At 43.7% G+C, this 16,948-nt stretch overlaps 3 protein-coding genes across 5 annotated transcripts; 1 reads left to right on the forward strand and 2 right to left on the reverse strand.

The window, feature by feature from the left end:
- Positions 1-1,874: 1,874 nt before the first annotated feature.
- On the reverse strand, positions 1,875-9,427 carry twf2 (twinfilin actin binding protein 2). The gene is made up of 9 exons (XM_040204685.2): positions 8,411-9,427; positions 5,789-5,967; positions 4,965-5,060; positions 4,772-4,876; positions 4,648-4,662; positions 4,398-4,523; positions 4,139-4,289; positions 2,795-2,916; positions 1,875-2,538 (listed from the first exon to the last, which is right to left on the reverse strand). Exons 1-9 carry the CDS (start codon positions 8,505-8,507, stop codon positions 2,371-2,373), a joined length of 1,059 nt encoding a protein of 352 aa, XP_040060619.1. The 5' UTR covers positions 8,508-9,427; the 3' UTR covers positions 1,875-2,370.
- A 363-nt stretch (positions 9,428-9,790) lies between these two features.
- On the reverse strand, positions 9,791-13,486 carry wdr82 (WD repeat domain 82). Its single transcript, XM_040204686.2, has 9 exons — positions 13,095-13,486; positions 12,101-12,198; positions 11,578-11,644; positions 11,367-11,466; positions 11,150-11,266; positions 10,910-11,065; positions 10,623-10,692; positions 10,370-10,512; positions 9,791-10,003 (listed from the first exon to the last, which is right to left on the reverse strand). The coding sequence occupies exons 1-9, from the start codon at positions 13,253-13,255 to the stop codon at positions 9,974-9,976; spliced, it is 942 nt and encodes a 313-aa protein (XP_040060620.1). The 5' UTR covers positions 13,256-13,486; the 3' UTR covers positions 9,791-9,973.
- Positions 13,487-13,521: 35 nt separating this feature from the next.
- glyctk (glycerate kinase) lies at positions 13,522-16,909 on the forward strand. Of its 3 annotated transcripts, none has more exons than XM_040204680.2 (5): positions 13,522-13,792; positions 14,961-15,332; positions 15,413-15,564; positions 15,671-15,846; positions 15,943-16,909. In XM_040204680.2, exons 2-5 carry the CDS (start codon positions 14,977-14,979, stop codon positions 16,831-16,833), a joined length of 1,575 nt encoding a protein of 524 aa, XP_040060614.1. In that variant the 5' UTR covers positions 13,522-13,792; positions 14,961-14,976; the 3' UTR covers positions 16,834-16,909. The 3 variants fall into 3 exon arrangements, with proteins under 3 accessions (XP_040060614.1, XP_040060616.1, XP_040060615.1); XM_040204682.2 differs by lacking the exon at positions 13,522-13,792 and adding an exon at positions 14,224-14,572; XM_040204681.2 differs by lacking the exon at positions 13,522-13,792 and adding an exon at positions 14,412-14,514.
- The last annotated feature ends 39 nt before the right edge of the window (positions 16,910-16,948 follow it).

Raw genomic sequence — 16,948 nt, forward strand, 5'->3', positions numbered from 1 at the left:
AAATATTTACACTGGTCAAACAGGAACCAATAAACATTTGTGCCCTTTATTCCTTAGAAATGATCATAGTTCTGCTCATTTACTATCTCAGACTCCATTATGGGGTTTGCATTTCTTAGAAGTAGTGGGATTGAAAGGCAGTCACAACATTAATGGTTTTGGGGATGAAAAGCTTTTATCTTATGATTAGTGGCTGGTTTGCTGGTTTTGTCTTCTACTGATGTGAGTTTTCAAGTGAATACTAATAAATGTAATTTATTTTGTAATTTACAAACTTGCTGGCTGCTTGATCTGCAACACCGTTTTTGTTATTTGTGTCATTCCAAAATGGAGTAATTCACCCCCAGTTTGGTAGTTTTGCTTCCATTAGTAATATATCTGGGCCATTGTTGGTATTTTAAGTAACATACCTTCCCATATTTTGTTATGGAAAACTATGGATTGAAGAAATATTCTTCAAATTATGAATTCCTTTTATTTTCCGAGGTCCTCCTGAAGCTTTCTCACTGGCAACGTAGACACATTTACTTGTCATTACAGTCTGTACTGCAGAACAAAGAGTGCTTCTCACACCCACCCGACGCACACCCTATCCTATGGCGTGTTCACTTTGTACAAACACTACTAAGATTGTGCAAGTGGATTAATGTGTGGAACAGTGCAGCATTGCTGTCCTCTTTCAATTTGGAGTAAAATATTCAGAGAATCGCGTAACTCGCATGAAACTAGCAACAGCGTGTTTTATTCATTCAAAGGGAACAAGGCATTTGCTGAGAAAGGTTCTTCTCCACCACAATTGACTCAAACAATTTCCACTAGTAGTTTTATTGAGTTCATTTGCAGATCTTTGCAGATTTGTATAATGCTGAATGCTGCTTTGGTCTAGATTGAAATAAATAGCAGAAATTATTTTTACTCAGAGGATTCAAACTGGCGCTTATGTCCCCTTTTTCCTGCCGGGGCCTCGGGGGCTTAGTGAAGGCCTGTTTATGGGCGTGCTGCTTGGGATGGACACCCAAGCCCCAAGTACACAAACTGGCTTTGTTGATCCCCAACTCTCCATAAAGCACCAACATCAGGTCTACATTTTTGCTTTATTCAGAACTTTGCATGTGACCAAATCCCTGCCAAACCTGATCCGCATCCTTATCATGCTGTGTTCAAGGATAATTACCAAATGTTTGCATGACGACACGGTAAACTAAGATTGTTAACATTGTAAATATTGATCCCGTAGAACATCAACATTGTGTTTTCATTTTGATGATTGTCGGAGCATTGGTGTGGACATTCCTCATGCTATTTGGTCCACGAATGCAACTAATCAGCTTATTCTTTTAGTCAGCCGAGACACCTTTCGGCGATTAGCAGACAAAGGGACAAAGAGAGAGCGGCCCGCCCACTGTGTGGGCACGTTGTTGGCCTTGATCCATGCAGGTTATGCAGAGGCATGTGGAAGAATTTTAAGATATGCACACACACTGATCGAACAGCTGACATGACCTCGGAAACCATAAAAAGGAGGTTCTGTATTAAAAGAGTTGTTAACAATTATAGAAAAGGGTTTTTTTTCTGTTTCACAATGGTTGCATGCGTACGTGCTCGGTATTCTGATACCACACAGGCCAAAACGCCCGCTGAACTGATTTCCATGCAGTTAAATTCCCACAGTGGAGTCTTTCACACACTGCAACCTCACTGCCGTGACAAGAAGCCGTTGTCGTGTGTATGCCTGAATGCCTAATTATTATTTTCTTAACATAACGAGCAGGCTGATGGTTCAACTATGTAGAACATTTACAAACATGAAGTACTTCCAGGCATGAAACATGGCACGAGTGATCGAAACACAGATGTGAACCCAGACGGTCTACTACCACAGTATAAAGAGGATTTATTTAGAATTTCCTTTTACATTGTCTTACAAACATTATTGGTACAAAACTTGTAACTGAAGGCCAAATGTGACGGCTGAATTGTCTGACTAAGCATCTACAATTCATTACACATCTATCACATTGTAAACTGCAGACATATTTTCATGAGCGTGGAGGAAACAGGGAAATTAGATTTACAATAACAAGCCCATCTGCCCTGGTTCCAGCCCGACTCTTTTTGCTCATCTCTTCCTTTATCAATAAACCTTTGTATAAATGTGCATGCACCTGTATTTGTCTGTGGGGGAGTCCGATCTTTAGTTAATATACATATATAATATTAGTTATACAGCAAAGGCGCTTCAGTCCACAGGCAACAGAGGAGACGGCAGAATGTGCTCGCTCCCCCGGGCCTGACGAGGTGTTGGCGGGTCGGGGGAAAGAAAGAGGGCTGGAACCGCAGACCCGACTCTTGAGAGGAATGTATCCCCCTCTAGCTGTGCAGTGTGGTCTCTCCCGTCCCTTTAATGAGGCGCTTATGTCCCCTTTTTCCTGCCGGGCCTCGGGGCTTAGCGAAGGCCTGTTTATGGGCGTGCTGCTTGGGATGGACCTCATCGTACAGAAACTCGTCTGTCAGCTCATCTCCGTTATCAATCTCCAACTGCACAAGGATACAAAAGGATAGAAGAGCTTGCTGAGGTCAATGAAGCATATCCGGCCCTTATTTCTGTAGAAACTACATGAGGGTTTGTGTCAAAGCCTTTCTGAGCAATTCTGGTGAAGGACACTTATGATCCTTTCTCTACGTATCTATGCAGAGCCAAAAGTGGACAAATTCAAATATATGGAGTCAAAACACACAAAAATCAACCCTTATGGAAATAAAATCAAAAGGGAGCAATGCGTCCTTCCGTTACCTTTTTAGCAACTTCCAAATGGTAATCTTTCTCCACCTCTTCCAGTAGTCGACTCTTGCAGGTGGAATACAACATCCGCTCTTTAATGCTACAGCTGTATCCAGGCATGGAGTATATGAATACTGCAGGGGAGGAGAAGAAGACAATTCTCAAGTGTAAATCTTTTACATGCATTTAGTAGACTCATCTGAAGATGGCTCAAACCGCTGACTCACTAATTGACGGGGGACACTGCTCTACCACCTAGCCGGAGACGCGTGAAGCTTTGTGGACACTATGTTTATCTCAAAAGAACAATGGAGTGCGTAGATGAGCGTGGGCTTGGCGTTCTGGATGGGGAGTTTTTCAGCATATGGTTTTATCGATATTGCACGAGTGAATTGTTTCTACCAGAAGCTGTGATGATTGCAAAGTGTGGCCTCAGCAGGAAGCAAGGAGCTTTGGATTCTCTCCATCACACCACGAGGGAGGCAGCCTCTCTCACAAAGGAAACGCTTTGTGAAGCCTGCATGCGACAGATTTATAGATTTCTGAAGGTCATGATTTGGACGCGCGCTCTTCTTTGTGGTTTGCATTGGCCAATCTGCGTCACCTCGTAACTGCGTAGTTCAGTGGAGGTGAAGCCGGATGTGTGGTCTCTAAGCACCACGGCTTTTCTCTCCACCTAAATCCTCATTAATTCCTATTTACATATTTTCCTGACCCCATGACATCTTCCATGGAGCTCATGGAAAAGTGCTTAGGGTTAGCTGTTGGGAGGTACTTTTTCTACCGGAGCTTTCGTGGACTGCAAGGTCGCAGAAGCAAACTTAACGACAGCCAAACTGCCTGCACAGGTTGGGAAACCTGCCGTTCTCGGGTAAACACAGGTGTTATTAATAACATCAGTTACATCCTGTGGTATTGAGGTGGACCAGGCTCCTGGCATTGTGCATGTCGGCTTGCCGGAATTGCTGGATTGGTCTATAACGGTTTAGTAATGTTTATTTTGATCAGGGTTAGGGTTAGGGTCACTTTAAACCTGATTTAATTTTAGTTTAAAGGGTCTGACTTGTGCAGTGTGTGCAGAAGTTTCATGTTCATTCTCATTATCTTCACAATAAAACCAAGTTTAGTTCACATTTTGTACCACCATTTCATTTTCGAGGGAGGGCCTTTATCATTTAAAGTGTTACGGTATAAGACATGTTAAATGCATAGAAAACACCATTGTGGATCATTCTGCATGCTTTATTGTTCTCTATGTGCAGTCCAGGTGTAAAGATGTGCGATGCGTGCCAGTACGTCTTGTACAGATGGCAAAAGAAGAGGATCATTGAAGCAACAGGGTGTTTAGTCACGAACCAACGGATTCCAGGTAGTCTCCTTCATGGGAGTGTTTGTAGAGGAAGAAGTGGTATCTAGCGGCGTCTTTGGGAACCCTGCGGGGCAAATCCCGGGTTTCCGTCGGGTTGGAGTGGACCAGCTCGATGGTCTCCTTCTCCACGTCCAACCTCTGAAACACGGTGATAACGCACGGATTACAGGGTGCTTTTCCTTCTCTTCAAAACACCAGCAGTTTAGCACTGAAGCGCGGCGCCTCACAGGGACTCCTCAGGCTCACCAGTTGTATGTAGTTGATGCGTTTTTGGGCAAGTTGCTGCATGGCTCTCTTGGCTGTTTCCTGCAGTGGGAAAGCGACTCCCTGGAGGGTCTGGTGCTTACTCTCCACGCTGATATCGGTTTTCACCTGCAGGGGGCAGCAAACACACAGGCAGACAAACACGTACCAGTGGATTAGTTCCATCTCCTCGTTTAACTGCTGAAATCTGAATTCATATCGAGTACAAAGGGCAGAGAAGGCACCGACGTACCTGTTTAACTCGGCCCTGAAAAGAAAACCACAGCAAAAGATTCAATTTCAAATAAAGAAAGTTATGACACACAAGCAGAACGTCCAAAGATGGGGGCCCTGCAGGGGGCTTGTTGACCTCTCACCTCTGACATTTTGATCTTCTGTAGCTCCTGCTCGGCCAACGTGAGCGGCGCGGGACCCGAGCACGAGGACACATGGTGCTGGTAGCCCATCAAGCAGATGTCCTCCTGTAGCGTTTCAAGCACAACAAAACGCTCCTGAATCACGTCGTCAAATCTGTCACAGTGAATTCTGAGGAATTTAAACATTTCTTACCTCAGCTGTGCCGAACATCTCATACTTCAAATGGCCACCGCCGAACTCCTTCTTCACTGTGGCACGGGTGGCGGCGTACAACATCTTTTGTTTCACCTGCAGCCAACCGGTTGGAACAAATATGGGCTGTTTGTATTCATGTCGCATGATTCCTCAGTTATAAGTACAAGACCTACCTTCAAATTACTGCTCAACAAAAGGTCCAAAAGTATCAGCATTAAAAAAAAAGAAAGCTAAAAACAAGACTGCCTTTCTAAGTGGTATCCCACCAATTTTCCCTGGGTAACCCTGCTGACGTCATCATTATTATCTCTTATTAAACCCAGATCTTTCTTCATCTTTGTTTACAAACTGGATGATGCCAGTGCGGTCGCATTTACAATCAGAGGTCCGTATTCATTTGTTAGGATCTTGCTGGTAAAGATTGGTATTTTTCTTTTGTTCCTGATGCTGTTCGCCGGTATGAATTTTGTCTGAGGGCCGTTGTGACGTTGTTACCAAAGTGAGTATGAGATCGACAGAGAGACATATTTTTGGGACTATGGGCTTTAAGTCAGAATATTGAGACCTTCGCTGCTTTGATTTAGACCATTTTTAATCAGACTATTGCAACTGTTTGAATGTCTGACACAAAATTTGTAGAAGTATTTTCAAATAATTTGTATTCTATCACTATCAACAGCAATGTGTGTGTGTGTGTGTGTGTGTGTGCAGCTTTACACACCATGACAATTTCCTCATATGCGCATCACACATGGCAAATAAATGTTTCTGATTTCCATCAGTATCTCGGTGCTGAATGAAGGATTTGTGGCGCGACGTACCGGAGACTGATCAGGGGACCACGATATGAAGATCCACTCGTAGCCCTGTGCATTCTGGGAGTCGAGGCGGTACAGGACGTAGCAGGGCTCCTGCTCGTCCAGGAGGGGCAGCAGGAAGTGATCGTAATCCTGTTCCCAGCTCTTTTCTGGCTCCCTGTAGGCTCCCAGCACCAGCTGCTCTGGAAATCAGACCACCTCTCATCACATACCTTCACCCCTCGATACGCAGCGCGTGCTTTACACACTGACACGAAGCCGACTACACAGCGCAGAGGATGATCAAGGTTCAGACAGTACACGGATAATGTCGCACAAAATGTTTCTCTGTCCGCTTAATTAATCATTTACTTTCTTGAACACAGACGAGCTACGTAGATTTACTCCTTTACATCAAGTGCAATAATGTTTTTTGTTAAACTAGGAATGAGATGTTTCTTTTAAACTTTCAAGAAGTCATTCCTTTTAGACCTTATCCGGGATCTCTACGGAGTTGCTGTATTTCAAGTACTGTATACATTTTTTACAGTATTTTTCAGTATAAATTTACGTTGAAGCCTTCAAATACAAACTTTCCATGTTCTAAAAAAAAGGACACATTAAACACATATAAATATTTATTATTAGCCTATATACGGTATCTGTAACTTTACAATAATTCATTAGTTTACGTGGTGTTAGAGAGTATATTTAACCATTCATGATCATGACATGAATGGCCATGATTATAAAATGGTGGAAAAATATATTTTTTGTGGTTTTTCGACCAACAATTACAATTTGACTGTCTTTGTATTTGAACCTGAAGAAAATTTCTATAGATTGTGAAACAAAGCGACCGTTTGATGACCTGACTGTTTGCTGCGGTGAAAAAAGGCAAAGACAGACTTCTGACTGATTTCTGAACCGTCTCGACAGGATGCGGTTAAATCAATGGAATCGACAAAAGCAAACAAGAAACCCCCAAACTCTACTGAAATCACAAAGACACAGGCTAATGTCTGATGTCCTTTTTGGGGCGCAGGGGGATTTCCTGACCATCTCTCGGGGCCTGTTGCTATTCTGAGCCACGACACATTCCAGCCCTGCACACACAGCATACTTTCCATCAGCCCTCCCAGTCCCTGTTCTTAAGGGTCTGCATTAGCATTAAGAGCCCATCTTTCATATTTAGAACATTAAAATCAAATCCTAAGAAGCTGTCGGGGGTCAGTTTGGGTGAGGGGGGGCATTCGGAGCGGCGCACCAAAGCCAGCGGTGAGGACATCGACCGCAATGATCTGGTTTCTCGTTTGACATTGAGACGAACAGAGTGTCACTGTGCAGCAACCGTCACGCTTTGCTCGGAAATAGCCGTGTGGCGCCTGGAAACACCACAGTGCCGTAGCAAGGAAACGGGCCCGAGGGCCCGTTTATCTTCTCCTTTGACGTCTCTGGAGCCCCGAGCTTATTTCTGTTGACATCCATGCTTGAGATATGAGACTAAATGTTTGATATTGGGAGGCACGGCCCACAAAGATAGCCCCAGAACGCATGAGAAAGCCAAAACCAGATATCAACACCTCACGAACACGTCGGTCCTCCTTCATAATCGGCCTCGTAGAGACTTATCGCCTCACTCGCCATCCTTCACGGCTCGGCTGACCCTCTCGGAAGATAAAGCCCATGAAAGAGGTTCGGCAACTTTGTTTTTAGTTTGTGTCTCCTTAATACAAAGCCAAGACAGCGCAGGTTTTTTAGGACATAAAGACAATATCAGGATTTACAGTGAAGCGGTTTGTGCTCTCGTGTTGCTGTCAGGACGCGAGAGGGTCAAACCACGTGAATAAAGGAAACGAGTCACACACTTTAAGGTAGACTGACATTAGTAAATATTTGCTTTACCTTTTTTATCTCTCAAAAAATAGTTGAGTCGTTATTATTACAATATTACAAGATTCCTCAAAACGGGACAATAAACAATGGGAGAGGCTGGAAATAACACGTTCTCGCTCAATTTCTAACATGTAAAACTCAATTCATTTCAGAACTTATATTAGTTCATACTGTGTTGTTCAACTGATGTTTAAGTGGCTTAATAAAACTTTAGCTGTAACACGAGGGGCACAAACTGCGGATGAAAGGCAGGGATTAGCTCACTCAGAATACATTCTAGAGGTAAAAATTTGCTGAATTTAGAAAAAATACTTAAAAGCTGGTCCAGGTTGAAAACAAAGGACTCATAGAAAAGGGAGGTGACTGGTTTAAAACCTTTAAGAGCCACTGGAAGACCCCGCAGTCGTGTTTTAGGTACAGGTGGAATTATAAAGTTGGTGGTTCCCAAGAAGAATCTGAAGGGTCAACAAACAATTAATGGATGAAGTCAAACTACTTACATGTTTATATCGTACACTTCCAATGAAACACGGAAGAAACGCACTGTGACTGGACTGTTCACACCGAAATATGCCAATAGTGGTCCCAAGTAAACATGTAAAGGGCCCACAAACCAGCGTTGGGATCCAACGTCGACACCGATGGATAAAGTATTTGTTCTGGAGTTGCCGGATTGTTTTTCTTCAAACTCAAAATCAAACACATGCTTTATCTTCCATCCCGGCGTCGGGCCGCTGGCGGCTCACTCACCATCTTGGATGCGCACCTTGATGAGGCGCACTGCTCCACCTCTTGCCTTGGCCAGGAAGTCCCTCAGCTCCAACGTCACCACAAGTGAGAGAAACATGGCGAGGGGTCAGCCGTCTCCTTCCTCCCGCCAGGCGCGGCAGAGGGCTCGGTGAATGACAGGAGGAGAAACTTGACAGGACTGGAGCCCCACAGAGCCAAGACCAAAATGTCCAGTCCGGTCAATAAAACACTAAAGTCCAACCAGATGTGGCCGTTAACTAAAAAAAACAAACACCTTCGGCTCTGACCGCTGAAGAAGCGGATCGTTCTCGGTGTGCTGCGACTGGACTGGTTGAGGGAAGAGGCATTGCTCAAGTAACTAGGACAGCATCACGTGCACACAGGCAGGGAACCTGATCACCTCTCCCCAAATTTAGCTCTCTGTGTGACGGACTGGCCAGCAGTGGGTGGAGGGGGGGGGGGGCAGTGACACCCCCAACACAAACTCAGCAGGAGCTGGAGGAAGAGACTCAGACCCGCAAAATAAAGGGTCAAACGTCTGAGCCAGGAACAATTTAAGTGTGAGGTACTTTCACAAGACTCTCCACTGAACTACCGTTGTTCTATTAACAGAGTTTTACAACTTTTTGCGTTTTGGATTTAATTTTATCTCGTACTGTTTGAGCAAAACCCTCAATATGACTCTATGAAATGATTCATAATTCGGGCTGACGTGATAAAACGGTTTTATATATAATAAAAAAGCAGTTGCAAGAGTTGTGAGTTGTTTCCTGGAAAGTTTACCCAACTTATCAAACGTTGTGAATCTTAATTTACACACGACAACAGATGATGGGTCAACAGATTGCGCAAGATGTTTTTTTACAATCACAAATCACGTGGATGTGGTGACAGCATTTTCCGAACGTCAGATCCAACTTACCACTGACATGCAGGGTTCTTACTTATTACAAAATCATTTTAACTGGACATCGAACTTTGTATTACGCCAAAAACTAAATAAAAAGTCACATGGACTTTATCAAAAAAATGTGCTTGGTTATTCCCTATTTGTATTTTGTAATTTATGTCCTTTTAAGCGTGTTATATAGATTAATATAGCAATGGTGCAATATAAAATTCACTATATCATTGCAAGGCCTCGCCAGTTTTAAACTATATTTCTAAACAGATACCATAATAAATAAATTATTCATTATCATTATTATTATCATTATTGATAAATATAACAACATTTCTGGATCTGGATAGATTCAGTAAAAATAAATCATTCATTAAGAATAAATCTGTGGTTGTATCAGATAAATATGACTTGCGTCATTGTATTTTTCCATGTGTATACACTAATAATAATATACATTAATAACATGACAAAACAACTTCTTACAAAGAGACAATTTAATGTTAAATAGAGATATAAAAAAAGAATAAACAAATGATCTGTTTCTGTGAAGTACTTATTTACAATTTGAATTTGTTTGCAAAGCGTCCTTTGAAATTTACAACTGTTCTGACCCCCGCTGCTCACTTCGGCCTCCGACAGAAGCCTTCGCTTTGTCGTCATCAGTCATCAATGGTCGGCAGCCAGAATGCCTGAAAAATGAGAAAACATTCAAATGTTTCATCAAATGTGAACCTTTAATTTACAAAAGGAGGTTATCTCTATTTCTATATTCTTAAGAACTCACACAAATCACAGAAAAATAAGTCATTTAAACAAAGCTCCCTGCTGGCGCCAACACATCGTAGAGACAAACGTTAACGGACACAAAATGGACTGTTTTTCTTTAACAAAGAGGTGTTGTAGGACACCAACCTGCAGCAATAAAAGCTCCACAGCAGATGGTGAGGAATATGACCCAGAATACACCATATGAATCTGCATTCATATAATCTGGCAGCGATGGGTGAAGGCAAGCATGAACCCTAAAATAAAAAAGGCTGGCCACCCCCACTCACCATGTTGGAGCAGGCACTCGCAAACGTCATGAACTTGGGGTTGAACTGCAGGCAGGTTATCGGCCCCGTGTGCTTCCCGTCTAGTAAAGCCACCTTCATGCCGCTCTCTGCGTTCCACACGTGGATCTTTCCGTCCTCAGAGCCTAACAAAGTACGGACAAAACAAAGAATTAAAGACCGCACGACTCTGGGCCCTCTAATGATCCTTGTGCGAAATAATGAATGAATCCATTACCAGCACTGAAAAACCTACCGATCATCACAAACTGGGAATCCGGAGTGAACGACGCCTCCAGCGGTACACATTTGCTGTTGTTGTAGCCCTGTGGGGGAATTAACAGCTAAAGTTATTTACTGTACATTCCTACTGCCAAAGCGGTTTTAAGATAATGAGTTATTTAAACGGATGGGTCGGGGCCGCCTCGGGGTTTTCAACGGCTTTTTCATTTTCACTGACACACTGTGGGATGTAGGTGTGAGGTCTGTCTTTGCGGTTCTTGTTAACACCTGTTTTCACACATTGTGCCCGTCATCTCTTACCCCAAAGGAATGCAGCACCGCACCCTTAAAAGCATCCAAGACTCGAAGGGCGCCGCCATTTGTAGAGAGAAGAATGAGTTTTCCGTCATTGCTGAACTTGAGTCCCGTCCACTCGCACGTCCGATCGTACTGGAGCTTGAAGGTTGCAAAAGGACCCTGTTGACAAGAGCTGTTGTGAATTTTTTGCTCCTTTTACATTAAAGCTATTTCCACAAATTCTACTTTCCCTATGAAACTTGCCTTATCAAACGACCGCAGATCATAAAGCTTAACCATTTCGGAATTTATGCCCGCAGCAAAAATTAAACCCTCTGGATCAAAGGAGCACACAGGCTTCCCCTGCAGGTGCATCAAACCCTGAAGCAACAGATGAAAACAGAAGGTCAGTATCAGCCACGGCCTTTTCCCCCCAATTTCAATTACACATCGGTGCAAATTACAAAAAAAACGGACTCACCTGGCAGTTGGGCGACCGCAAATCCCACAGTCTGATTGTTTTGTCCGATGAGCCAGATATAAAAGTGTCGTCCACAGGAGACATGGACAGAGATGTAACTCTGTATTTACAAAAATTTAAAAAGAGAGAATAGTATTAGAACAGAGAAACCTCAGAGTCCGGGAAACATCACATTGAAGTTCACATGGACCAGAATAAATCCAGCGCTCACCTTTTGTTATGCCCGGGAAAGTAGCGGATGTATTTGTTGTCATGAAGAGACAGATATCGGATAGTATCTTTAAGAAAAGAAATCAACATGATAAAAATCAAACGCGAAACCCGACCGGCAGCAGCGAGAAACCAGCCGGCATAGAAACATAAAATCAACGACCGGCGGGTTCGATGAGTTGACTCGACCGTGGGCAAGGCAGTCACTTGTACAGTTAGCTCCTGTTTGGGGCAGAATAACAGACCCTCAAACTGTACAAACAACTACCTCAGACCAAAGTGAGCGCCGAGTGCCGCTATCCAGGAGAGTCCCAACTAGATACCGTTCACAATTTAGATTATCCTAAACATCATGACATAATTCAAATGTGGTCTTCTAGTGCATTACAGTGACGTGATTCACCTCTGTGGAAGTACAAGACCTCTCCAGCCAACCGAAATGCATGTGAGCGTTATTAATGACTTTAGCCATCGACAATCACACATTTCAGATGATATAAAACAGTATCAGTGGATCAACTTACCATCGATCTTGTTGGAGCTGTAGACCACAGTGTTTGCAGCATGTGTGTACCGGATCAGATCCACTCCATACTTTTTGCTGTAGAGAGTCCTCTTAGGTCTGCCATGGATCATATTACGGTCACCGGGGGGGAAAATAATATGCGTTTAAATCATTGTGTGACATTTAACAATTTAGTCAACGAGTTAAAGTTACTATTTTTTCTCAGCGATATTTAACACATGAAAGTTAAAGGACGGATAATTGCCTTTTCCCAAATCTTTACGTTCTGGACAGTGATAGATTCTTTAAGTGCTGTACACAGTTAACAGCTGTTCTAACAGTGCTTTGAGAACTGACATTTAATATACATCCTCATTTTTTAACCTGCAAATCAGATAAATACTGATATACTAATATGTGGCTGCAGTTTTAAATTAGGCTTTTCGTGATTATCCATTATTTACTTGGACTATTAAATGTTAAAATATATATATATATACATATAGAAGAAATTGGAATTGCCTGCTGTGCCCAAGACGAGCCCTCAGATACTCAATTTTATTTTCCTTTTTTTTAAAGCAGCAAATCTTCCCATTTGGGAACCAGTTAATGTTTGAACTTTTTTCCAATCAATAGAAACCCAGTGAATTCCCTAAACAATGAAGCGGTTGTGTATGTATCAACATTATCGTTATCTTATCCATAAGCTACTATTAATACCGAAATATCACTCACGCGTCTTCATATGGACGAGTTAACGTTATAGCTCAACTGATAGTGAACTATTGATACAATGGCCAACATTATATCACAACAATACCGTTACTTACGACCTTATAACGTTCGACAACAGTTACTGACTCATTTTCGCAGTTGTTTTCAACCGCAACGCAGAAAGGCGTTTCAGATCTCATTCAACCGCACTGGTGCGCTGTGCAGCAGGCCTCGCTAACTAGCATAGCAAGGAGCTAACGTCAAAAACAAAGACTAAAATGAACAGAAAACGCTCTTACTTTCCCTCTTGGCAGTCGTACAAGACTAAGGAATCGTCATCGCTGCTGGAAATAATTGATTCGCCGTTTGAACTGAAATCGAAACAATTAATTTTGTCTGAGTTTTCACGGAACACCTTAGCAACTCGGAAGCTCCGCAGCACATTGTCCGTGAGCTTCATTATGGCCTCTGTCTGTGTCTGAGGGGAAGCAGGCCCTCCTGTTGCTTTTTATCGCCTTACAGATGCCACTTAATTTAATACAGATTTGTATATATGATCTACGAATGTGCTAACAGTTCTTTTTTTAAAGAAGTATAATTCAAAACCAGCAGTGAAAGCCCGCCTGCGATATTTCTGATCCACGGCAGTAAGGAGGGAGGGAAAAACGAGCCCCGCCTTCGCGACGTCGGTGACGTTCTACTCATCATGTGACGTGCACGTTGGTCGGAAATCACGCTGTACGATACTGGAGAGAGTTATCGCGATAGTTGAATACGTGCACCCGAAGTCATAAACACCATTATTGAATTACCAATAATCTACGGGTCCCTGAACCCAGGACATGTGAAACTTGTATCTTGTGAACACACATTGCTGTGTGGTTGGAATACGGAACTGACAGAGGCAAGTGGAGGTTAAAATAAATACAAAACTTCGTAGATTCGTCTGGCCAAAGAGGGGGTCTGCAGCAGTGGGATGACTCAACCGCGATTCCGTGTAAGTAGCGTTACATCAAGACAGATGCAAAGTCTGCCTTGTGCGCACGTGTTTGCCAAACAAAGGCGTTTCTAAAGACAATTTCTGTTTCCCATCACGTCAACCAGAAATGTTAAAAAATACAACATTATAACAGCTACAGTGCTGAGGTTGACTAATTGAAACCCCCTAACCTCAGTTGGCATGTGCTATTTCTTAAGAGCTGTGCTGATCTGATCATATACTATTATAATAATTCATCCTCAAAATAATCAGTTTCACGTGATGACATATACTTATTCATTATACAAAAGAAAAGTGTGATAACAAAAAAGAGTGTTTGATGATTCCAAAAGTCATTGAGTCTGCCCTAACAGTTGACACAAAAACATCATTTTACTCGCCTCCATGCCGTTTCTACAATTCAGAATAAAGTGACTTTCAGCCCTTACAAGCAAACAAGCGTTGCAACACCAATTCAATGTAAAGTAGTTTTGGACCCTTTGAACTATTCGGCCACATGAATAGCTCCAAGGTCTGTCAAATAGGTTACTAGGCTTTTTTTGTTCCCCTAGTTTGGTGGAAAAAACAGATGAGATCAGCTGTGTGATTGCTCAAGTCAATCATTACACGCAGGGTACACAGCTCCAGACAGTCTGTGGTCAGTATTCTGCCGGACTGCTGAGCTGGAGGGCATAGAACAGGCTTCCGCCGTCTTTTTATTCCTTTCACAAACATCCCAGGTAGGCTCCATAAAAGCTGTTCTCTACATGAGGTGTTGGTTCTTGTGAAGACTAAAAGGTAGGCAATGGTCTGAACACATTTTGTTTTCAGCCTTTAAAAGTAAGCTAATAACAAGCAACACATGAAGACATTATTCATTGAGTGGGTAGAAAAGGTTTGCAACAGCACCATAAACAAATGTAACTATAAAGTCTTCACATTTAACATTATACAGCGTTGCAAAATAGTATCTCAGTGTTATTTATTACAATGCTGCAAATGTCCCTAAGATTTTAATCTTTAATGCATCGTGCAGGTAATTAAAGCTTGGCAATCACTGTGATATCATTTTGGTTTTCAACAGTACTTCCCACGTCATGTTACATTCAATGGGGTCTTCTTTTTAAATTATGTTGATTTTTTTTTGGAAACTGTAAAAAAAACAAATCTTTTTGTAATTTCTCAGGCCCTCTGAACTGTCCATGGCACGTGTTCTTTCCCTATTCCGGCCTCAACCTTTTATGGTCCACGCGGGCAGGAGAAGAAATATGTTGTGCAAAATGTCAATGGACTCGCGGGCACGCAAAGTGTTTGCAGCCGCGGTCGAAGCCGTGCAGCCAGACACGGTGGTCCGGCAGAGTATAGAGCGCAAAGAGGACTCGGTCGTCATCGGTGGTCAGAAATTCACACTTAAGCACAACCTGCACTTGGTCGGCTTTGGAAAAGCCGTGCTGGGTATGGCTGCCGAGGCAGAGAGGATTCTAGGGGATCATTTGGTCAAAGGCGTAATAAGCGTGCCACATGGGATTCAGCAGACATTACAGCAGCACGGAAAGAAGTAAGCAAAACACTTACGTCAACTTAAAAGTATCACAAAAATAAAATGACACTGCATAACATTTCTGTCTTCCATCCCAGTCATCTCTTGTTGAAAGAAAACAGTCGCATCAGGGTGATGGAAGGAGCTAAACACAACTTGCCTGACATTGACGCCCAGAATGCAGCTGAAGGGATCAAGCAGTTTGCCAGCGAACTTACGGAGAACGACCTGCTACTTGTACTGATTTCAGGTTAAAAATTCATGTTGAAATTTAAAATAAAAAAAAGGCATGCTGTCGTGTTTTTTTTTTTTTGTACCTAAATCTTTAACACAACGTGTTGAAACTGTGTATACAGGTGGAGGCTCAGCGCTCTTACCTGCCCCGATCCCACCGATCTCACTGCAAGAGAAACAGGATGTTACCCGCAAACTCGCCGGAGCTGGTGCCACCATTCAGGAGCTGAACACTGTGCGACGGGCCCTTTCTGTTTTAAAGGGCGGAGGGCTTGCGCATTTTGCTCACCCGGCCCAGGTAACCTACTTTTCCTTAATAGGCTTTTCATTGCAGTGGGGAACGCATGCCAGGATTGTATTTTGAATATTACCCCCTTAAATCCCTTCCTCACAGGTGGTTTCGCTGATACTGTCGGATGTAATTGGCGACCCTCTGGACATGATAGCCAGCGGCCCCACCGTGTGGAGCGAGGTGTGGCCGGAAGAGGTGTGGTCAATCCTCGAACAATACAAGCTGTTGAGCTGCCTGCCAGCCTCGGTAAAGGAGGTTCTCGGGAGACCGACGCAGAGGTGGAGGGAGAACAAAGGCGAATCAAATACATCGGGACGCGTTCTCAATACGGTGATTGGCTCCAACAGCGTGGCCCTGAAACAGGCGGGTCGGCGTGCTCGGGAGTTAGGCTTCCGCCCCATCGTGCTGGCAGCGGGAGTGTGTGGCGATGTGCGGGCGGTTTCCCGGCTGTACGGCCTCCTGGCCCGCTTCGCCTGTTCTCCGGAGGAACCTCCTCCAGAGATTGCGGGCGAGCTGCTGAGGCTGGGGCCTGAAGTAGGCGTGGAGAGCTGGGACCTCTGCCGTACCATGCAGGTCTTGGGCGAAGGGCGTACAGAAGGGTGGGGTTCCACGTGCCTGTTGGCCGGAGGCGAGCCCACCGTGGAGCTGACGGGCAAAGGTCGAGGAGGTCGAAACCAGGAGCTGGCTCTGCGAGTGGCACTGGAGCTGGGAGGCCTGGGGCTTCCGCCGAATGGTCCGGTCTTCCTGAGCGGTGGAACTGATGGTCAGGATGGACCCACTGAGGCAGCGGGGGCCGTCACGGATGGGGGGTTGCCGGAGGAGTCACAAGCACAGGGGCTGGACATCGACAGCGTCCTTACCAACAATGATTCTTACACTTTTTTTACACGTCTTTCTGCTGGGCGGCGCTTACTTGTACCTGGCCTAACATGCACCAATGTGATGGATGTGCACATGCTGCTTATTCCACCAATTCACGTCAAAATAACATAACTTTTAAAGGCATATGAAATTAAATGAAATGATCTTGGTCCAAATAAAGTCACTGATCACTCTGTTTCACTGGAAATAATGACTTTACAGATAATTCTTTGTAAATGACTGAAAA

This window comes from Gasterosteus aculeatus, chromosome 17, assembly GCF_964276395.1.
Source record: "Gasterosteus aculeatus chromosome 17, fGasAcu3.hap1.1, whole genome shotgun sequence".
Lineage (NCBI taxonomy): Eukaryota > Metazoa > Chordata > Actinopteri > Perciformes > Gasterosteidae > Gasterosteus > Gasterosteus aculeatus.